The sequence below is a fragment of the Delphinus delphis genome, chromosome 7, assembly GCF_949987515.2.
Source record: "Delphinus delphis chromosome 7, mDelDel1.2, whole genome shotgun sequence".
In the NCBI taxonomy this organism is placed as follows: domain Eukaryota; kingdom Metazoa; phylum Chordata; class Mammalia; order Artiodactyla; family Delphinidae; genus Delphinus; species Delphinus delphis.
This window is the reverse complement of record NC_082689.1, coordinates 11,374,455-11,398,698: the sequence shown is the minus strand read 5'-3', so window position 1 is coordinate 11,398,698 and position 24,244 is coordinate 11,374,455. Positions and strand designations below refer to the sequence as shown.

Genomic DNA, 24,244 nt, shown 5'->3' with positions numbered 1-24,244 from the left:
GCTGAATAACCCAGGATGAAGTGAGAGAGGCAGCCTGGGCTAGATGATGGAGCGCTGTTTAGGGCACACGGTGAGGAACTCGGAATTATCCCCAAAGCAGTGGGCAGCCCTTGGAGAGCTTTAGGCAGCGGGGGAAGGTAACCCAAGTAATGCACTTAGCCCTGTAAGCGTGGCCGCAGTAACTCCTCCTGGCCAGCAGAAGGCGCCGGCCGACACTTGGCCTCCGGCCGCCCGGGGCGGGCTTCCTCTTGCCGTCCTCCTTCCTCGTCTTTTCCCCTCAGGAGAAGTCGGGAAGGTGGCGGAGGCGGCGGCGGCGGTGGTGGTGGTGGCGGTTGTCCCAGGTGGGCCGGCTGGTGTGGCCAGTCAGCCCGCGCTCCGCAGCGTCCGCGCCGCGCCCAGCCCAGTCGAGTCCCGCCGCGGCGGCCGGGTCCGGCGCGGGCGGCGCGCGCTGACGGAGGGCGGCGGCCGCGGCCAGGGCGGCCGGTGGGACCGCGGGTCCCCGGCGCAGCGCCGCCCGGCTCCCGGCCCTGCCGGCCTCCTCTCTCGGCGCCGCAGCCATGGCGGCCAGCGCGAAGCGGAAGCAGGAGGAGAAGCACCTGAAGATGCTGCGGGACATGACCGGCCTCCCGCATAACCGAAAGTGCTTCGACTGCGACCAGCGCGGCCCCACCTACGTGAACATGACGGTCGGCTCCTTCGTCTGTACCTCCTGTTCCGGCAGCCTGTGAGTGCGGGGCCACCGGGCGGGCGGGGGGCCCTTCCCCGGGCGTGGGGAGCGGGCGGCTGGGTGGGGGGTCCTGTGGGGGTCCGGCCGGCGGCGGCGGTTGGGGCGCGGGCTCGCGGGGCGGGGCGGTCGAGGCCAGGGGCCGGGATGCGCTGGGCCCGGGCCGCCGGGCTGGGGATGCGCTTTCGATTTCGCCGGGCGAGGGTCCAGGCCCGGGGCAGCCTTTGTGGGTGGGGCGTGGGCGGGGTTGGGGTCCGGAGGGGGCGCCCGGCGTGAGCATCTCTGGTCCTCGCGGAGCCGGCGCCGCCTCCCTCGAGTCTCGGCTCTCCTGGGCGCTGACCCGACGGGACTGCAGGGGAAAGACGGGAGGAGGCTGGGGACGGCCGTGCGGGTCCTTTGTGTGCCCCGCCTCTCCTCCGGGGCGCGGCGGTCCCGAGCAATACACCTGCCGGGCGCCGTTGGGGGGTGGGGGAGAAGCTGGGGTGGGAGAGAGCAGGGACGCTTAGCTTGGGTTTTTTTTCCTCGGGTCAAGAGTACCTAGGTCAGTGGGAGGAAGCCGGCACTTAGGAATAGTAGCGGGATTAAAATGTCGTGATGGCAGAGATGTGATTCCCAAGGGAAAAGTTAAAGAAGATTAATTGCGGGAGAGGGAGGCAGAGAAAGCAGATGTGAGGCTGCGGGGCTTTAGCTCTGTGGTCCAAAGAGAGTCTTGAGGAGTTTGGGGGAAGTTTTAGTGGAAATAAGGAATTGACTCGGAGCTGTGTCATTGTAAATAGGGTAGTGGTATCTGTAAGATTTCTCTGTCAATAGCTAAGTGTCCTGGCTGTGTACAGAAATGAGGAGAGATGGAAAGACAGCGTTGTTTCAGAAAAAGGGAGACCACCGTCTTGAATTACTGGGATGGTTTATATTTCTTCCTCTTTGCTCCATTAAGCTGCGTTTTCATAAGACTTTTGTTGCTGTGATTGAAGGTTTCTTTTGGAGAGTTTGCGGATGATTTTGGAACTGAATAAGTTGCTTTTATATGCTAAATTATTTTGTATTCACTAAGTTATTGACGAAGTGGTAGTTACTAAATGTTCGTAAAACCTTTGGTCTACCAAATATCTACTTAAGTTCTTTCACTTGTACCACTCTTTGAAATAAAGTAATTTGGTACCCCACTTCTCCCCCAAAAAACTTTGTAAGAGTAATACTGAGGCAATGGGTATATGAGAAAACTCATTCTTGGAAAATGCAAGGTATGCCTAGTAGAGTATGATTTGTTTTGTTTTCTTCTTAAGTTGGGCAAAGAAGCATTATTACTCTTCCATGACTATTATTTCTTCAACAAACATTTATTGGGTGCCTACTAGGTTCTTTGTAAAGCCTTGGACTGTGCTGATGATTAGAGCAAAATCCTTGTTCTCTTGGTGCTTACATTCTAGTGGAGGAGATGGGAACACATAATAAGTAATCAAATGAGAAAAATGTCAGGGGCAAGTATGCACTAAAATAGTATGATAGGAGAGACCTTCTCTGAGAGGTCACTTTTATTTATATATATATATTTAAAATTTATTTCATTTTATTTTTGGCTGCGTTGGGTCTTTGTTGCTGCGCGCGGTCTTTCTTTAGTTGCGGCGAGTGGGGTCTACTCTTGGTTGCAACTCATGGGCTTCTCATTGCGGTGGCTTCTCTTGTTGCAGAGCATGGGCTCTAGGCGTGCGGGCTTCAGTAGTTGTGGCCAGAGGGCTCAGTATCTTCCCAGACCAGGGCTTGAACCTGTGTCTCCTGCATTGGCAGGCGGATTCTTAACCACTGTGCCACCAGGGAAGCCGGAGAGGTTAGTTTTAGATTGTAGAGTCAAGAAAGCACTCTGAGAAGTTGATAGTGTTGTTACTGAAGTACAACACAATCCTAGAGCTAGGTAGTATTTAGGAGATAGTCTGGTTCATTCTTTTCATTTACAAATAAAGACTTAGTTTGTGGGCAACTTTTGGTTTTAAAATGAAGCCAGTAGTCCAATTTGTTTTGAGTATACTTGCATTATGTGCATAATAAGTATGCCAGTGTTTTTACTAAACACAAGGTCCTTTGATACATTTCAAGTATTTAGTTTGGAAAGTATGTATATATTTACTCTTCTGGATTTCTGACATTTCTGTGTAGCCGTTTGCAAGTATAAATTTACTTTGTTGCAGCAAATGTGTAATATGAAAAATATTTACAAATTTCTTCCTAGAGGTCACATTTCCGAAACATTATATATGAAAGGATATCTCATTATACATGACAATTGTTTATTTTATTGGAATTTAATCTGTAACAGATAGGACTCCATATCTCTGTTTAGGGGTGATTCTGCAAATATTTATTGCTCACTTGGCTTGTGTCATGTACTGTGGGAGGCACTGGTCCTACTTGGATCCCACTATCCTTAAGGAGCTTGCATTCTAAGTATGTAAACATAGTTATGATACACTAATGTTTCATAGCTTTGAGCTATCCCTGAAATACGTAAATGAATAGGGAAAGCTTCACAGAAGATTTGATGCCTGAGCAAAGACCTTTAAAGACAAGATCCACATGGCAGGTAGCTTCATGTAGTTGAAAGAACAAATACTTATGAGCTAGATAAACCTGGTTTTGAATCCTGGCTCCACTTACTGTGTGGTACTGAGAATGTCAGTCTCTTTGAGTTTGAAGTTTCTCATCTATGAAAAGGTGAGGATAAGGTTTACCTTATACATTTGGGATGTAGATTAGTTTTCAATATTAGAGATAGTGTATGTTTGACATCTCACATGATGCCTGGGATATATAATATCAAAAGCTCCCCAATATATGAGGGGCATTATTAACAAAGGGGACAGGATATTCCATGAGTAGGGAACAATATGTGAAGGATGCTGAAATGAGAAGCAGCTTTATAAAAAAATCTATCAGTTTGGATTCTTTAGATGTAACTCAAAACCTGACTCAAGTTGGTTTAAAAATATGAGCGGAGGGACTTCCCTGGCTGTCCAGTGGTTAAGACTTCGCCTTCCGGTGTAGGGGGTGCAGGTTTGATCGCTGCTCAGGGAGCTAAGATCCCACATGCCTCCACACCAAAAAACCAAAACATAAAGCGGAAGCAATATTGTAACAAATTCAATAAAGACTTTAAAAAGTGGTCCACATCAAAAAATCTTTGAAAATATGAGGGGAATTTATTGTGTGTTTTTAAATAAGACTTTATCCAGTGGTTAATGATGTTGCCTCGATTTCCCTCATCCAAAGATGGCTGCTCCCAGCTCCTGAGGCTACATACTGCCTTAATTTATATCATTGTTACAACTTTTCCAGAAGTTGTGATTCAGTCTGGATTAGCTTAGGTCATATGGCTAAGTAGAACCAGTGCCCTCATTGGATGCGTTCTATCATGACGTTATTGGAACAACAAGGATTTCCAAGATAGGGTTCCCAACTCAGAAATCTGGGATACTTGTGAAGGAAAGAATGGATCCTGAATCAAATGTCTGCTGCAGAAATATTGAAAGGACAGTAATTCCTGAGGATTTTTTTCTCTGGAAAGCAATAATATAGGAAAATAAGAATAATATAACTATTGAGTTTAATAATAATGTCTTTGCTATTTAGATGCCATAGTATAATTGAAAGAATATGAATTTTGAAGTCAGATTTTGACACTGCCACTAGCTTTGTGACTTAGGGCAAAGTATTAAGGCCACTATGTGTAGGTTGGCCTGAACCCATCCCCTCAGCCTCAGTTTCTTTATTTGTGATAAAAGATGGTAATATATAGCTTAAGGTTGTTCTGAGGATTAAATGGTACAATTCATTGAATATTTATTTAACATATATTATTTTTGAGTATGGGGCTAAGCAGTGGATGTACATATATGAACTGAGTCATGTTAGCTGCTGGTCAGAAACCTTGATGTGCCTAAAAAATGCTGATACACAGTAAAGGGTATCTACTATCATGAATTTAAAATTTTGGGATAGTCACATGCCTTTTATCATATATTTAGCAGTATCTTTGTTTAAATAAATCGAACAAGTATCTTATTGTTAATATTACTAGACTCAGAGCTGATCTTTTTTTTTTTTTTTTTTTGCGGTAAGCGGGCCTCTCACTGCTGTGGCCTCTCCCGCCGCGGAGCACAGGCTCCGGATGCGCAGGCCCAGCGGCCACGGCTCACGGGCCCAGCCGCTCCGCGGCATGTGGGATCTTCCCGGACTGGAGCACGAACCCGTGTCCCCTGCATCGGCAGGCGGACCCTCAACCCCTGCGCCACCAGGGAAGCCCAGAGCTGATCTTTTATTTCCTGTTTTTTTCTTTCAGATGACTGCACTCTGTGCTTGTATGATGCTTATTTAGAATATGTAACTGAATTCCGATTGTGAAACTTTAAAATAGACTTGAGATAGATGTATTAAACTGTCACTGAGGTAGAATGGGGTTGTTCTAACAGATTGATTTGTCACTCTTTCTGCTTCTGTCTACAGAAATATTTAGAATTATGAATGGCATTCTATTACAGCCAACATAAAATATTACCTTCATGTTAAAGAACTTACAGTTAAAGACTAGCTTTAGACCAAATTATTTATTTTGTGGAGAGTTTTAGCATTTGTGTAATCAGTAAATAATATGAGAGTTGTTTTATCCTTTAAAAATGATTCATAAACTTTTCAGAGAGAGTTTAGATAAAAATAAAAAATAACATTTGAGAAACACCGTGTCCCACTTAATACCAGCCCTTTTATGTGAACAGTGCATTTAAACTTGGAATTTCACAGGAGGATAAATGTAAACAGATAGTAACTTATACTCTATTAATTTTGTGTGCATTTTGAGTCTTTTGGTGAGTCTTATAAGAATTTTGACTTTAAAGTTGGACAGATGAAAAGAGGCATTTGTTTTTATACACTCATTAACATTTGAGTGGATTGCAATCAAATACCCTTTTGGAACTCTGTTTATAATATTCAGTACCACATGAGCTCACAGTTGGCGGTGATTTATATCCTTAATTCACTTTTTTTAGTACTCTAACATGGCTACATTCAGGGAGATATTTTGACAGTGTAGTACAACTTCAATTTAGTGTGAGTGGGAAAACTGATAACTTTTTCAATTGTGAAGGGCAGAGTTTTTTTTTTCCTTTTTTTCCCCCTTTTTAAACAAATATTCATTAAGTCCAGGCACTAGCACATGTGTTGGGGAAACAAAAATTAAAGAAATGAAAAATAAGATAATAATAACTACTATTTAGAATTACTGACTGCTCACTCTGTGTCAGGCATTATTCTAGTAACAATCATATAAGGAAAGTACTGTTACCCTCCACAACTTTAAATTGTAAAATGTAGCTTACACTCTTAATGCTTGCTGTAAATTGTTGTGAATTCTATATTTGAGGGATTTAAATGGTAGATTTTACTTCATTGGATTTTAAGAGGCAGGACAGGTAGTTTATGGATGTATCACACATTTTTGTTTTATAGTTATGTCATGCTTTTCTTTAAATAGTTTTAGTTAGCTTCAAATGTCTGTTCATTGACTTATTTAGAAACTGTTGTTGTGTATTGTGAGTGTAATGGGATATGGTGCTGACTGGTTCTGATACTGATTTTTTTGAGTTTGGCACATAGGTACCAAGGCATTTATAACTTGCTACCAAGGCATTTTTATATCAAGTTCGTATCTGTTCTTCTCTCATTTGTCTGTGAATTTGGATCAGTGTGATTGTAAACACTTTGACCTTTAGTCAGTTTCAAAGTACTGGTTGTACAATTTATCTAGATTAAATCTATATTAAAATTTTGTGAGTTGGATTACAAATAAAAAGAATTAAAACATTCTTTTAAGGAACTTGCTGATCTCTGGACCTCAATTTAAAATTTATTGCCTCTTTAGAAAGCTCTGTATCTAACTTCAGTACACTCTTTGGAAAATAAGCAAATCCTCAGACTGACAATTTTCAGTCTTCTCTATGCAACATGCATAATGCTTACATTCTTGAGAAGCTTCTGTGGAAATATTCAGGACTAGGTGCCATTACCCTTCCTGTTTTTTCTTCCACTCAGTAATGCATTTCCCAATCCACATGGTCAAATCGATGATTATCTAGGAATATAAACCTTTGGTTCTTCTAATGTATATTAAAATAAATCATTCATAACTTTGGGTACTTCGTTAATAGGTTCCTTGGGACATCCTTTACAGCCTCACACATTAGAGCTGTTGCCCTAAAGACACCTGATTAGACATGATGAGAATGAAATTTATTAACTTATAGGAGGGATAGGAACCTTATTTGAATTGTTCTATGTATGGGGAGTGAGTTTTTGTTTGTTTTTAAGTTAGAACATATTTTTCCAAAGACTCCTGAGTAAGACATGGTCTCTTTTTGATTGGTACCATAACTGCTTTTTAGAGGGCGGGAAGTCATAGTTAACACTTTGCTTTTATTCTAGTTGCTTATTTTAAGAGATGAATTAAACTGGAGCATGGTGTAAGGCAGTTGGTTAGGATAAGGAGATTTGAAATTCTGTATGAGAGGAATATTTGCAGGGACCAGAAGTGTTATTAGCTTAAAGAAGAAAAAACTAGAGAGTGAGGGTGGGGAGCTGTTCACTTAGTCACTGTCTTTGGGTAAATTAAGGCATTTATGTGGAAGAGGTAATAGGTTTATTCTGTAGGGGGAGATACAAGACCAGGTATGGAAGTTACAGAGAAACATACATGTTTAGAAAAGGAAGAGGAATTTTCCTTGTAGTGTCAGATTCTAAAAATTCTTTTCTTCCCCCACTTTTTGGTTAAATTTTGCAAGATCTTTGATGGGAGAAGTATGAAAATCAGCAGAACTAATAATGTGGGAAGATGTGAAAACTTCCTCATTTCTCTCTTCTAATCTTTATCTCTCACTCTGTGAATCTTGGTGGCTCTAACTTGGAACAGTTGTGCTCAGCAGGTACTTCTATAAAAAGATTGCTAGTGTCTAGTAAAGAGACTTGGCATTTTTGAAATAGGAGGGATTTAAAATTTTAAGAATTCCTCATGTTTTCTAGGAATGTTTTTTCATCAAAGAAACCAGCCTACATATATGTCAGTTAAATTTGATTTTGAAGGGAAAGAACCATTTATTTTCCATTCTTTTTTATGTTTAGTTTTTAATTGAATTTTAATTTTTATCGGAAGAATATATGCACATAGTTTTAAAAAGGCCAAGACTTATAACGAGCAGCAGCAGTCGTCTCTTCCCTTTCTCTGTTTCTGATTACCATAGACAGTCGGTTCTTTTTCTCTTTACTTACCTTAGTATTTCTGGCTAGCATGCTTACAGCTATTTTTTTAATTTTTCAATTTTTGCTTTTATCTATTGACTTCTCTACTGTACAAGAGGGAAGATAAGGCTTTGGCCCTCTTAACACTCCTCTCACTCTCCACCTATACTCTGCTTCTACTCCTTCAATATAACATCACAATTTTTGGTTAAATCACTATTTAGTATTTACCTTATTGCATTATATACATACTGTTCTCAGCTAAGTCATACAGTATATTACTACTACATTTTCTTTCTTGTACAACCTTTTCCCCCTGAAGTTTGTAATTGTCTAGGTTACTTCATTTGCATTGTTTTCCATGTGTGTATCATTATTATATCCCCAGATAAATTATCTCTGGCTGAGGTATATAACTGTTTTCAATATGACCAGATATGTCAGGTACTTCTTTTTTTCCTGGGTACTTCTGTCAGCCTCTGGTCTGGAAATGCTGCTCTCTAGGCCTGCTCCGCAGCTGTCATCCTGGGACTTTCTCCTGCCTTCATTGTGGAAATTCCCGTCATGCCTAACCTGTGTTGCAACCTCTTTTTCCAGGACCCCCGCATTTCCATTAGCCTCCTGATTCAAGGTTAATGGGAGAGCGTTTTTGAGAGCTACATGGCTGAAAGTGTTTTATTCTGCCCTCACATTCACAAAGGTGAAAATACTTTACCCTTGGAATTTTTAAGGCATCGCTTAATTGTCTTTAATTAATTAATTAATTTTTGGCTGCGTTGGGTCTTTGTTGCGGTGCGCAGGCTTCTCATTGTAGTGGTTTCTCTTGTTGTGGAGCATGGGCTCTAGCACGCAGGCTCAGTAGTTGAGGCTCACGGGCTTAGTTGCTCCGCGGCATGTGGGATCTTCCCGGACCAGGGCTCGAACCTGTGTCCCCTGCATCAGCAGGTGGATTCTTAACCACTGCTCTTACCAGGGAAGTCCCGCTTAATTGTCTTTAATCCTTCAGTACTGCTATTGAGAAGTTTGATTCTATTCTTATTACTCATTCTTTGTGCCCTATTTTCCACTCCCTCTTTGAGAGTATGTATGATCTTTTTATCCCTACTATTCTGAACCTATAGTGAATTGTTTTTTTTTTTTTTTTTTTTTTGCGGTACTCGGGCCTCTCGCCGTCGTGGCTTGTCCCGTTGGCTTCCATTTCTTAGCATAGTACCCAGTAGCGATCCTCAGCTGTGCCTGAGTCCAGAGCCTATTTGGAATAGCCTCTCCAGATCAGATTTTCCTTCAGACTTCTGCCTAGGACTTCTTAGGGGTAGTCTTATGGAAGTAGGGAAACTGGGAATCTATTTTTGACCCTATGTAAATTCCCCAACTTGTGGCTTGATTCCTTTCATGAATCTTCCAGGGGTTCTGTGGTGGGAATCATCTTTAGTTGGCTTCTCCCACCTCTACAGGAGCATCTGTTTTGGCTTTCTTTAGTCTGCACAGTCAGTTACTGCTGGTAATTTTCTAGATTTTGGTATGCCTTTGGGTTCCTTCTTTGTTCTCTGTTCTTCTCTTTGTGGGTTAATGCTTTTTTATTCCTTTGCTGTCATTTCAGTAGAGCTTAGAGAGGTAGTAAACTCTCTAAAACTTGGGTTTTGTCCACTTTTAGCAAGAATACCTTAATTAGGTTTAAATTGTTACTTGGGTGTTATTTTTTAGGTGCTTGCCCTAAATGTTACAAGGACCTTACAGTGAGTGTAGTGTTTCTGGCTTTCAAAAACAAAAACCCAAAATAACAATTATAGTTTGCCCTGTGTGTGTGTGTGTGTGTGTGTGTGTGTGTGTGTGTGTATTTTCAGTGTTTTAAAGTTGTGTTCTGGATAAACTAACATTCTGGACTATCTAATACATATCTTGGTATCAAAAGTCTGTAGATTTTTGATAACCTGTTAAAGGCATCTTCCATTTGTAGATTTTAAATGTATAATTTATTTATTAATTTTTTAATTTTTAATTTTTTGCGGTACACGGACCTCTCTCTGCTGTGGCCTCTCCCGTTGCGGAGCACAGGCTCCAGACGCGCAGGCTCAGCGGCCATGGCTCACGGGCCTAGCCGCTCCGCGGCACGTGGGATCCTCCCGGACCCCCCTGCATCGGCAGGCGGACTCTCAACCACTGTGCCACCAGGGAAGCCCTTAAATGTATAATTTTTATAATATGAAACATTGTATATAATATTTTTACTAAATAACTAAGATTGGAATAGATTTAAATGCCAGATTAGCTTTATTACTTTATGCCAACATTAACAACCACCTAAATCTCCACAGCCTAGTAAAATATTTTAACCAGCTTTTCCCCCAGCAGGAGAAAAACAATTAATAAAACTAGTTAAATAAGTTTTCTTACTTATTCATCTAGCACACATTGTAATTTGAGTTGACAAATGGCTATTTGGAAGATTGTTTGCTGCGTAGTTAAGAGTAGCATACTGATGGACATATGGAATGAGTCACACCATCTGGTTGCAGTCATACCTGGGTGGTGGTCGTTAAAACTAAAACTCCTGGGAATCTGCATATGACTTAATTATACTGCAGAAGCATGTTGGGCTCCACCAGTAGATGACTTTGGAACTTCTTGAAACCAATTAAGTGACAAACATGCTTTCAAAATATCAATACTGCTGTTATTAAATGAGTCATTAAAAAAATTTCTTTTGTACTAAACTGGAGACTTAAAACGTGTATTTTAGGATCCAGAATGGGTGGTACTTCAGTATTGGCACTGTAAAAATGATGTGGTTTACTTGCCTAACACTTTCATCCAATAGTTATGACTAATGTCATTACAGTAAAGTGTTTTATAAACACTGGATTCACATGATAGCTAAACTTGGCTTAGCAGAAAAGGGGAAGTGGCAGCAGCTTCCAGGAATATATCTTGAAAATAACTAAATAAATGAGTAATTCAGATTTGATTGAGGATTTCATTCATTTAAGTGATCAAATTTGGTAGATGGAGAAGGTAGTCTGCCGATGAAAAAAATTTAGTTTGTGTAAAAATTGTGGTTTCTATAGATAGTAACATGGACTCTTAAGTTGACATACATTAAAACCAACATTTTTGTTGTGTAATTTTAGGAGTCTTAATATCTGTATAGATTAATGTAACTACCACCACAATCAGAACATGGAATGGACCTGTTCAGTTACCCCTCAAGACTCTCTAACCCTTGTCTTTCCTTAACCCCCGGCCTCTACTGATCCATTCTCCAACAACTATAGTTTTTCTTTCTGAGAATGTCATTTACACAGTATATAACCTTTTTAGATTACCTTCTTCACTCAGCATAATACTTTTAAGATTAATTCAGGTTAGTTGTTATTGGATGGGCCAAAAGGTTTGTTCCGTTTTTTCTGTAAGATGGCTCTAGTAGCACTTAGTTGTCTTTAACTTCATTTGACACAATTTTGTTAGATTGTATGTGGCAGCTGTCATATCAGCATGCATTTAAAAAGACTTATCAAAATTGGCCATTTTAATATTGAAAATGGAAGAAAAACAGCATTTTCGGTATGTTATGTTTTATTATTTCAAAAATGGTAAAAATGCAGCTGAAACACACAGAAAGATTTGTGCAGTGTATGGAGTAGGTGCTGTGACTGATTGAACCTGTCAAAAGTGGTTTGCAAAGTTTCGCGCTGGAGATTTCTTCATTGGACAATGCTCCATGGCCAGGTAGACCAGTTGAAGTTGATAGTGATCAAATCAAAACAATAATTGAGAACAGTTGATGTTATACCACGCAGGAGATGGCTGACATACTCAAAATATCTACATCAAGTGTTGAAAATCATATGCACCAGGTTGGTTACGTGAATCACTTTGATGTTTTGGTTGCACATAAGTGAAAAAAACCTTCTTGACCATATTTCCGCATGCGATCTTCTACTGAAACGTAATGAAAACATTCCTTTTTTAAAACACATTGTGACTGGTGATGAAAATTGGATACTCTACAACAATGTGGAATGGAAGAGATCGTGGGGCAAGCGAAATGAACCACCAACCACACCAGAGGCCGGTCTTCATTCCAGAGAAGGTGACTTTGTGTATATGGTGGGATTGGAAGGGAGTCCACTATTATGAGCTCCTTCTGGAAAGCCAAACGGTTAATTCCAACAAGTACTGCTCCCAGTTAGACCAACTGAAGCGGCACTCGACAAAAAGGGTCCAGAATTAGTCAACAGAAAACGCGTAATCTTTCATCAGGATAACACAAGACTGCATGTTTCTTTGATGACCAGGCAAAAACTGTTACAGCTTGGCTGGGAAGTTCTTTTTTTAATTTTTATTTATTTATTTATTTATTTTTGCAGTACGCGGGCCTCTCACTGTTGTGGCCTCTCCCGTTGCGGAGCACAGGCTCTGGACGCGCAGACTCAGCGGCCATGGCTCACGGGCCCAGCCGCTCCGCGGCATGTGGGATCTTCCCGGCCCGGGGCACGAACCCGTGTCCCCTGCATCGGCAGGCGGACTCTCAACCACTACGCCACCAGGGAAGCCCTGGCTGTGAAGTTCTGATTCATCCATCGTACTCAGCAGACATTGCACCTTCGGATTTCCATTTATTTCGGTCTTTACAAAATTCTCTTAATGGAAAAAATTTCAATTCCCTGGAAGACTGTAAAAGGCACCTGGAACAGTTCTTTGCTCAAAAAGATAAAGAGTTTTGGGAAGATGGAATTACGAAGTTGCCTGAAAAATGGCAGAAGGTAGTGGAACAAAAGGGTGAATACGTTGTTCAATAAAGTTCTTGGTGAAAATGAAAAATGTGTCTTTTATTTTTACTTAAAAAACCGAAGGCACTTTTTGGCCCACCCAATACATATTCTAGTAGTCCATTTCTCCTTATTGCTGAGTTGTATTTCATTGCTTGGGAGTTTACCCGTTCCTCATTTGAGGGACACTTGGGTTGTTTCCAGTTTTTGTTACATATGAAACAACCCAGTTGTTTCGTACAGTTAATTTATATACAGATTTTTTGGTGAATACAAGTTTTCATTTCACCTGGGTAAATACCTAGGAGTGGAATTGTTAGGTCTTATGGTAAGTGTATGTTTAATTTTTTTTTTAAAAAAGACAGTGTTTTTGGTTGTTTTGATTTGATTTCCCCTTTATACTGGTTAGGAAACTGTAAATTCTATGTTATTTTATGGTCACCGTTGAAACTTTATTATCCATCCTAACATTCTAGACTTAATCAGTATTTTAACCTTCCCCTAATAATACAAAGTCTTTAAAAATACAGAGTACTCTCACTTAAGTGCTATTTTTGGTAAAATGTTAAATTTGCCCCTTCCTCTCCACCATACATAGGATATTTTGAAATCAGATGCTATTTGTTTAGATTTGCCAATGTGTTTCCCAGTTTTTTTGCTCACCCCTTTGCATCGCACAACCTTCTTGGGGTTATTTTTTTTCTTAAAGTGTATACAGTCATCCGCTAGTATCCTTGGGGGATTGGTTCCAGGATGTCCCACAGATACCAAAATCTGATGACGCTCAAGTCCCTTATGTAAGATGCATATGACCTATACACATCCTCCTGTTTACTTTAAATCATCTCTAATTACTTATAATACCTAATAAAATGTAAATGCTATGTAAATGGTCATAAGTACAATGTAAATGCTATGTAAATAGGTGTAAATGCTATGTAAATAGGTGTAAATACAATGTGAATACTGTGTAAATAGTTGCTGGGCACATGGCAAATTCCAACTTTGCTTTTTGGAACTTTCTGGAATTTTTTTTCCCCAGTGTTTCTGATCTGCAGTTGGTTGAATTCCTGGATGTAGAACCCAGGGACACAGAGAGCCAACTGTATGTTTCTTTAGTGAAGATCTCCTGGGGGTAGACTCTGGTTTTTGTTTATCTGGAAATGTCATTTTGATGTTAGACTTCAAAGATATTTTTGCTGAGTTAACAACTTTTTTTTTAACTACTTAAAGATAATATTCCACTATTTTCTGGTTTCCATTGAAAAGTCTTTCAGTCAGATTTTGTTTCCTTTGTCTTTTCTTTCTGAGTGCTTTTTTTTTTTTTGGGGGGGGGAGGTACGCGGGCTTCTCACTGTTGTGGCCTCTCTCGTTGCGGAGCACAGGCTCCGGACGCTCAGGCTCAGCGGCCATGGCTCACGGGCCCAGCCGCTCTATGGCATGTGGGATCCTCCCGGACCGGGACACGAACCCCTGTCCCCTGCATCGGCAGGCGGACTCTCAACTACTGTGCCACCAGGGAAGCCCCTGAGTGCTTTTAAGATATTCTGTTTATCTTTGAAGTTTCACCCAAATGTTTCTAAGTATGAATTTTATTTGTCCTGATTTTGATAAGCTGTGCTTCCTATATCTGTAGACGCATGACTTCCATTGGATTTTAAAAAATCTCAGCCGTTAGCTCTTCAAATATTGCCTCTCCTTCATTCTTTCAATTCTGTCTCTCAAAAGCAAGAATAGCCACCCCCACCCCTGTTTTGTTTCCTTTTCTAAAAACACTTGCTTTTTTCCGTCTCCTTAAGTATCTGTGCTGCCTTCTGGGTTATTTCTTATTTCTGTTTTCTAATTCACCAAATCTCTCTTTTGGTGTGTCTTATCTGCTCTTTAACTAATTTGTTGAATTTTTAATTTCCACATTTATAATTTTTCATTTCTGAAAGTTCTGACTTTTAAATTTAACTGTTATTCTGATAATTACACAATTTCCTGTTCATTTTTATTCCATCTTTTGTTTGTTTTAACATTTCCTACATGCTATATTTACTTTGTATTTTGTATTTGATAAATCCAATGGCTAAAGTCTTGGGAAGAGGTGGCATAAAGCTTTTGTTTCTACTGACTCAAGCTCAGTGATTTGTTTTTTTGTTGTGTGATGATTTTTATTATAATCTCATCTTTTATTGAAATTAATATTTTCAAATCCTGATAGCATAATTTATAAATTAGAAATGCATTTCTCTCTTTTTTTTTTTTTTTGAGGTACGTGGGCCTCTCACTGTTGTGGCCTCTCTCGTTGCGGAGCACAGGCTCCAGACGCGCAGGCTCTATGGCCATGACTCATGGGCCTAGCCACTCAGTGGCATGTGGCATCTTCCCGGACCAGGGCACGAACCCGTGTCCCCTGTATCAGCAGGCGGACTCTCAACCACTGCGCCACCAGGGAAGTCCAGAAATGCATTTCTCTTGAGAGGATTTGTATATTCTTCTCCTGTGATCTAGGGATACTACCACCCTGAAGCTACTTAATTCTCCATCCAGGGTCTTGGGTTTAACAGGGATATCTCAGGTTTACCTCTCATCTTGTCTTAGTTATTGTTGGTATTTGCCTTCTGAGCAACACTGAATTTTTTGTATGACATGGGCCACTCTTCTGGTTTCAGCTCACTCTTTTTTTGGTCTTTTCTTTTGGGAAGGGGGGATTCTTTGAGAGCCCCCTTACTTTCTAGAAATGTTAACAATTAGGGTTTTTTTAAATAATTTATGGGGTGTCATATTTTAGCAGAGGAACCTTTTAAAATATCTAGTCTGCTCTACTATTGTAAGTAGAAATTAATGAGATTAGATATGCAAAGTGGCAATCTAGGTTACTTTAAAAATATTAATTTCCTTCTGTCTTATTAAATTATATTTTGCCTACCAATTTGTATAAGTGTGCTTGACATCATATGGTTACTTTTTGTGGACACTTTCTTTAATCTCTTCTAAGGGTTTCTATTTTCTGCTATTCTGGAAATAGTAAATTTATGGGAAAATTTAAGTGTTTTGTTGTATATGAGGTAAATGTGTAGAATGTTCTGTAGAAGATTGAACCTAGGTAGAATTTATATCTCAGTAGTGATCCAAAAGAATTCTGCTTCTTTCTTCACTTGGTAGTTAACATATTTGGTATATTTAGAGCAGTGGTTCTCAAGTAGAAGGACTCTGCTGTCCCATCCCACACCCCTGAGGGACATTTATCAGTATCTTGAAACATTTTTCATTATTCCGACTGGGTTGGGCATGCTTCTGGCATTTAGTGGGTAGAGGCCAGGGATGCTGCCCTACCTCCTACAGTGCACAGGACAGCCCCCTCATGGTAAAGAATTCTCTTGCCTAATATGTCGGTAGTGCCTGATTTAGAGAAATGAGGTAAAGATACATTGTTGATGCTGGTGGCTATATTTGGGAGGAAAGTTTTCCAGGTGTTTTAGAAAAACTGAAAGAAAGCCTTAACAACTGTTCTCTCGTTTACTTTCTGTAATTCTTCAGCACAGACATTCACATCCATAAAGCCAGGACTAAAAGTCCAAATTTTTTGACTACTACTAGTTAAATTGAATTGTTTATTATTTCTTGCAGTTTCTTTTTTTTCTGTTACAGAATAAGTAACAAGTTTTCATTGTGGAAAACTTGGAGAGAATAGAAAATTATAAATAGAAAAAAAATCATTCAGTTCCATAATCTATAAGCAAAGACTGTTAACATTTTGGGGTATTTAGTTTGTTTTCTTTGCAGATATTTTTAATATAGCTTTGAGAATACTATATAATTTTCATCTTAAAACCAAGCATAAGTATGCATAGTTGTACAGTTTTATTGTCGCTTAATCACTTCCCCTTTGATAATGAAGTTTTTTTTTTGTTTTTTTTTTTAGTATGAGTGATGTTTGATGAACATCTTGTACATAGTTAAGTTTCAGAGTCCTTCTTTAGAATAGATTCCTAAAAGGTTATTACTGGGTCAAAACGCATGAATAAGGTTATTCACAGGTTGGTGAATTTATCCTACTGTCATCGGTGTATGAGACTACATTTTTTACTACAGCCTCATCAGTCTGCATTCTTCTTAAGAAATTGATAGAGTCAGCCTTCTATTTTTTTACCAAACTATTTTATAGTCATGTTATATCCACATACAAAGCTTTTGGAAGCTAAAAAAGGAAAAATTTTTGCACTGAAGATACAGTTAATCTACCAGAATTAATGGAATATAAAAGAGTAATTAGAGAAACCAATATGAACAAATGTAAAATTTCCTTGGAGTTACTCAATTTATGTAAGTAATCTGCTGACCTGCAAAATTGTGTCTACCAGTTTTGTAAATTGAATCTTATTTTAAGTGCCCTGAGAGCGCATTTAAAGAAGCTCTGTAATAGGTCTTCTTGTTAAGTGGGAAAATGTCCTGTCATATTTTGGTTATGAGTATGTTATGGTTTTGTTTGTTTCATAAGTGAGAAAATTTGTTCACTTATTTAAGTAATATGAATACCTTCTTTATGCAAAAATGGGCATTGTGGTATGGTAGGGCCTTGAGATGTATGAGAGAGTAAGCTATACAGTGCAGTGCTTTCATGAGATTACATCTGTATGTAACTTTAGGAGTCAGGGGTTCCCTCATTTGATGATTTGAGAAGTACAGGGATATAATTCATTGCTCCAAACTTTCTTATTCAAACATACACCCTTGTAGCAGTGTTTTACATTTCCTTGTTAGAAAGTTATTCCTTTGCTTTTTTTATTGAAAGGATACTATAAGGGAGATGGAAGGGTAGAGGGTTGGCTGGAACAAGGGTAGAGGCAGTATTAGGGAATAAGGAGAGACAAAGTTGCTAAATGTGAGGGAGGGAGCAGAGGAATCTGAGAGAACAATAATAAGTTAATTCCTTTTCAAATTGTTTTGGAACAAGATAGGACTTGTTAGGATAAATATCATAAATGAATAAGCTGTGGATATGATGAATTTAGTCTTATTCTCATAATACAGATGAATTGGAAAACAAAATGTCCTGCTTTAAAGGAATAATAATGACTTTGCTAAATTTTCACTTTTGGAAATTTAGATGATATCGTTAAAGCCTTAATTTGTGATTGCTAGTTGTAAAGGTACTTGAAAGTAATTCATATGGTAGTTGTTTCTTCATAGTTAAGTTTGGAAGTTTTACTAGGATGAAATTGCTGTGTTCAGTTTCTCCTACTGTGCAATCTTCATAACTGTATTTTATAGCTTACCAAGAGCTGGAAGGAAAGTAATTTATTAGTTTAGAACTTAAAGCAAAACAACAAAACCTAACTTAACGTTTCTCCACTTCGAAATGTGAAACAGATAACGTCCAAACCTGACATATCATTGTCACTTTCTTAGGAAATATGAAAATATTTAAGTAATAACTTTGAATTCTTTACCATTGAGCCCCTCATATATATATTATTCTCCTTCCATCAGACATACACTAAAGCAATATTTGTGTTTCCAAGAAGCTCATGTGTTACAGGTACTGTTTGCTTCTAACTAGGTGGTTACTTGAATTTATCTTTAAATATATTATTTAGTGTGGGTCTGACTAAATTTACATTGACATAACTATTGTGGGGATTAATAGTTTAAGATAACTTTTAAATATTTGTAGTTTATGGAATGAAAACACTGTTCCAAGTTTAAATGTGCTAATTAAAAATGTTTTGAATTATCTGATACATAATTTTTAAAATACTATAGTTTGTAATAGTAAATCTGTAAAATATTTTATCTTTCAGGCGAGGGTTAAATCCACCACACAGGGTGAAATCCATCTCCATGACAACATTCACACAACAGGAAATTGAATTCCTTCAAAAACATGGAAATGAAGTAAGTGTTTTTTACAATTTTCAACTTTTTTGTTGGTAGTCATTTTAATAAGATTTAATAAGTTGCTTAGAATGGTGAATTTTCACTGTCTAAAAAGTTTTTGTATTCTATATTTAGATGTTGTAGAAAGTACTCATTTAATAATGTGTTTAGAATTAATGTCTACTACGTAAATATTTTACCTTAAACCTGAGATGAAACCTGTGTGTAAACTTTGTCAGTATTGAATATAAAAGGCATTTTTGGAGGACATCTAGTATTGGAGTGTTTTTGCTTTAAAAGACAAAATAAGAGAGGGAGAAAGGGAATTAACATTGTGGTATTGTAGTAAACTTTTGTTAGGCTGTTGTGTGATCAGCTTTCACTTGAGGACCCCTCTTTGCTTTTTACGTTTTTAACTTTAGATGTATGTGATGTTTAATATTGAGCAGTGCTCAGTAGGGAGGAGGTTAGTAGTGCTGAGGGGGCAGCCTAGCGTCATGAGGAACTCAGTAAAGATGAGCAGGGGAGCCTTTTCTTTCTACTCTGCTTTAATGGGCTTTCAGGAATTCCATTTTGTTTGCTTTCTTAGTAAAATTGGTGGTCTACTATTTAAAAAAAAAACTATAAAATTAACAGCGAAAGCAAGCATATTTTATAATCTTGGGGCAAGGATGAGCCAGTCAACCCAATTGATCAGTAATAGCCATTATTATTTAATAGACACTTTAATCACTTCCTAGAAAGGAAATATTACTTTAGTTGTACTACAGTGGTTGCATGTTTTTTTGGGTTTTTTTGGCATGTTTTTGATATGACACAGAAAAGAATTTAAGTCTTAAGATTTTATTAATTTCAATCTTCTTTTTCACCCTCAGAAGAGATATACAAGCGTTTTGTACTCTGCCTCTTTTTTTCCCTAACAGTTTGATAGTAGCATCTTAAACTTGCTTGTCTACTTGTGATTCATGTGTGTATATGGTTCTAAAGTAGTAAAGAAGTATAAATTTAAGATTATGAAATATTTTTAAATACATGATTTAGAGAATTGAGCACACACTTTGAAGTTTCCAGACTTTGCCGATAAAAAATTATCTTGAGTAATCAAGTTCCAGACTGATGTAGGTACATTACAGGAAAATCTAAAGCAAGATAAAGGGCAGAAGGTGTGTAATGACAGTAAGTGTAGAAATATATTTTTGGATTAAAAGACAATTTGAACTATTTGTATAAAGTTTGGGATTAGCCTAGTAGTGCATATTTTAAATTACTTCCTTAGAATTTTGGCCTTCTATACAAAATTTTGGACATCAGAATGGAGTCAGAAATGAAAAAATATTATCTGTTTTTAGATTAAAAATCAACTGACAGTAGATAAAGTCAGAGTAGTAGAACTGGAAAGGTAACAAACAATGCATTGGAGAAGTAAGTAAAAAACGTTCAAACCTGTCAGTAGATAAGATTAGGTGGAGACTGGTTCCAGAATACTACAATTGAAGGACCTTTTTTTTCTGAAATTGTGGTAAGTACACTTGACATGAGATGTACTCTCTTAAAAAATTTTTAAGTGTAAAATGTAGTATTGTTAACTATAGGCAGAGTGTTGTAAATGGATCTTTAGAACTTACTCATCTTGCATAACTGAACTTTATACCCATTGAAGCAACCACCATTCTGTTTTCTGCTTCTGTGAGTTGGACTGTTTTAGATGCCTCATTTAAGTGGAGTCATGTAGTACTGCTCTTCTGTGACTGGCTTATTTCACTTGGCATAATGTTCTCAAGGTTCAGCCGTGCTGTTGCATATGACAGGATTTCTGAAGGAAGTTATTAAGGCTGTAATATCAAAATAAATTTAGAATATATGAAAAGAAATTTTAGGTAACTCATTATATCAAATAGTAGAAACAAAATACAAACAATAGAGATGACTGGAATGGATTTATGAATCTTAAATCCTAAAAAGAGTCATGCAAATTAATAAGCCATTTAAAGCCCTCACCATGGCAGTCACTGTACTAGGTACTTGGATACAGTTATAGAAATGTCACATAGGCTTAGCTGACATAGGGCTCATGGTCTAGTTCGGGAGACAGGTATGTAACAAATAATTACAACAGTGTGTTAGATAATTACTGATAAAGAATAAGAAGTTTCAGAAGTAATGTGGAAGGAGGGACTCAATCTGTTGGTGAAAAGGAGAGGATTGGGAAGATCTCACAGAGGGGGCTGAACATTTGCTGGCTTTTGAGGGTGACTAGGACTTAGGCTGGCAGGAAAAGATATTGCAGGCAGAGCAAACACAGTGCACAAAGAAAAAGAGAAATTTGCAATGTTTCTTACTGCTAGAAAGTGTACCAACCATTTAATTACTTGTTAGGGGAGAAAAACATACTTTCTTGTGTCCCTAAGGACATCTTAGAACCAAAGTATTGGACTAGGTATATTTGATTCTTTACAATATTAGCAATATCTGTGTTCTTAAAATTTCAAGAGATGTATAGAAGGTGAAGATTGATATCATGAAATGCAGGATGATTGGTACAACTTAATAAAAAACTACAGACTTGAAGTACAAGTGCTTTATTATCAGTTTATCTTATTTAAACATTTAAATCTTAAGTATAACATGCGTAGAGAAAAAATACAGATCTTTATTTTTTGTTTCAAATTATGTTGCCATATTTGCACTGTGTGTTCTCTCTCAGTAGTCTGAAAAGGACCATACTCAATCATATAAATTTTGGATTAAAAAGAAGGTACTGTCATACATCTTGTGCATGAATGGGTTCATGCCTGAAGTTAAAAGATCAAAAAGTATATTAACTGCCAGAAGTCTTGGATCTTCTACCCCTATGAGGAAGTTTTAACGTTCTGAGGGGCATGTTTGGTTGTTACGATTAGGGAACGTTGCTGGCTTAAGCAGACAAGCACCGTGGTTGCTGGATGATTCACAAGGTGTTGAATAGAGTTAACCTATATTCCATATGCTTTGGATGTTCCTCCAGACCTTTATAAGTGGGAAAAACCTTTTTACAGTCGGTCTGCATGTATAACTTAAATCTGTTTTATATGCTTTCATTAATAGCCGTGAACAACTTATTGCCAGAAGTCATGCTGCCAAGTCCAGAATCAAGTGTGGGAGGGGACTACCAAGTTACAGGGCAGAGGGCTTGGATACAGGAAGCCATTAATTGAGACCGTCGATGCAGTGACTTGACACATTTGTATATCTGGGAAAGATTTCACTTTTCATTGAGAACTTTACTAAGAATTGTTCACTGTTTTTGGCAAGTCACAAAACTGATGGCAGCACTACTCACGGCATTTGAGTCATTAATAAAGTACATTTGAATTGGTCTGAGTTGGTAACTGGTAAGCAGATGATGTTATTAGTATTTATAAATATGTATCACGGACACCCTTGATGTTTATAACATATCATTGGTATCTACAGATGTAGTTTACAAGTTACTTGAATATTACTTTAGAATTCTTAGACTCCTACAGTGTGTTCGTTGGAGGAGATACGTACATTATCAGGATATAGAACATACTTGCCAGATGTTAGTAAAATATTTTATAACAAAGCACTTTGTGTTTATTGGTGTTGACATTTTTTCCAAAAGTCAGATATTTCACAAAAAATTTCCACATATTTATCTTGTAATGCTTTCGTTTGTATCATGATGTTACTTAAAAAAAATCTTTAGTGGTTTGCTCCATATGTCCTCTTTTATGATGTTGTGGGTCAACCATGGTCCTCTAGTTGAAGGAATTTCACTATTGGGTTAACTTCTGATTATCAAACTTAATGGAAGGAAGGCTGGCTAACAGTGCTATAGATAATTCAGTAAAAGGAAAATGTAGAAGTAATTTTATTTTGAACCATACAGTTTTTCTTTTCTAGTAATAAATTAATCTTCCTAATTATGTTTCAGGACTGAGAGTAAAAGGGTTACTGCTGATGCTCCACAGGCATAAAATCTACATGTAGAAATAAAATCATGCATTCATTGACAGTATTTGATCATCTTTATGCTAGATAAAAAAAATAACCCCCAACCCAGAAGCTAAAGCTTTAAAAAAATCCTTCTTAAACAGTAGACCCATAAGGTAAGGTGTGCTTTTTCCCTGGTTAACATTCATAATTGATTCATTCTTCATTCTTTTTTTTTTTAATTTATTTATTTTTTATTTTTGTCTGTGTTGGGTCTTCGTTTCTGTGCGAGGGCTTTCTCTAGTGCAGCGAGCAGGGGCCACTCTTCATCACAGTGCGCGGGCCTCTCACTATCGCGGCCTCTCTTGTTTGCGGAGCACAGGCTCCAGACGCTCAGGCTCAGTAGTAGTGGCTCACGGGCCTAGTTGCTCCGCGGCATGTGGGATCTTCCCAGACCAGGGCTCGAACCCGTGTCCCCTGCATTGGCAGGCAGATTCTCAACCACTGCGCCACCAGGGAAGCCCCATTCTTCATTCTTGAAGCAGAGATTTATTAATCATCTACCATGTGCCAGGGATTGTCCTTGGGTGCTAGGGATACTGTCTGTGATTCGTGCCCTCAGGTAAAGTTTACAGTCTACTAGGGGAGAGAGACAGTAAAAATCATTTTTTTCAGTTCCATTTTGGTATAAGAGTGAGAAAGGGCTTCAGTTTAGAGTTGTAAATGGTTGGGATTATGCAGACAGTTTTTTTCAAGAAGTTATACTTATGGCTTAAATAGGCTTTATTTTATGAGACAGCTCTTTAGGCCTTTTGTGTAGTTAAATTGCATCTTTGGGAAGATTGGAGTTATTTTATAATCAGAAACAAGCATTGCCACAAAGAAAAATATTTTGATACCTAAAAAATTTAGAGTTCCAAATTCACATGCTGTGACAGTTTTGCTGGAATATTCAGGTATCATTTTATGATATGTTATACTCAATCTATTATGCTGTTAAATAGGACACTAGTGGTTATTTCCTAAATCATCCTGTCTTATAAACTTATAATAAGTGATGGTCATTCTCAATACAGAACAGTGGACTCTGTAAAGTAGAAGACCAATATCAGAAAGAGCCCGTAGGCCATTACCATAGTAAAGACAATGAGCTTTTGAATTAATCCTGAATCAGGGCATGGAGCTGTCAGGTAGTTTCAAAGTGTTGTATTCATTTCTTTTAAGTTTGATTAAAAACTAAACAATCTAACCCAACTGCAGCTCTCTAGGGAAATTGATAAAATTTGGGCTGGGCCTATTAAAAGAGTACTTGAAGTGCAGTGGTCTTGTGCAGAAAGGATTGGATTTGGACTTGGAAGGTTGAGAACGATGGACAAGATGCCTCTGAGCCTCAGTTTCTACAAGTGTAAAATAATAACAGTATCTTAATATAGAAAGGCTAGAATAATTTGAGCTCAAGCAACCTGTGAAAGTTCCCAGCATATTTCTTATTTTTTTATTTATTTATTTTTTTGCGGCACGCGGGCCTCTCACTGTTGTGGCCTCTCCCGTTGCGGAGCACAGGCTCCGTATGCACAGGCTCAGCGGCCATGGCTCACGGGCCCAGCCGCTCTGCGGCATGTGGGATCTTCCCGGACCGGGGCACGAACCCGTGTCCCCTGCATCGGCAGGC

The 24,244-nt window shown here is 38.5% G+C and overlaps 1 protein-coding gene across 9 annotated transcripts in view; it reads left to right on the top strand.

Moving 5' to 3' along the window:
• The first annotated feature begins 289 nt into the window (after positions 1-289).
• AGFG1 (ArfGAP with FG repeats 1) overlaps positions 290-24,244 on the top strand; it is a 71,271-nt gene continuing 47,316 nt past the window's right edge. For all 9 annotated transcript variants that reach the window (XM_060015992.1, XM_060015990.1, XM_060015991.1 and 6 more), the window contains exons 1-2: positions 290-724; positions 18,561-18,654. In XM_060015992.1, the coding sequence (XP_059871975.1) occupies positions 558-724; positions 18,561-18,654 (261 nt within the window). In that variant the 5' untranslated portion in view covers positions 290-557. The remainder of the gene's footprint in view (positions 725-18,560; positions 18,655-24,244) is intronic.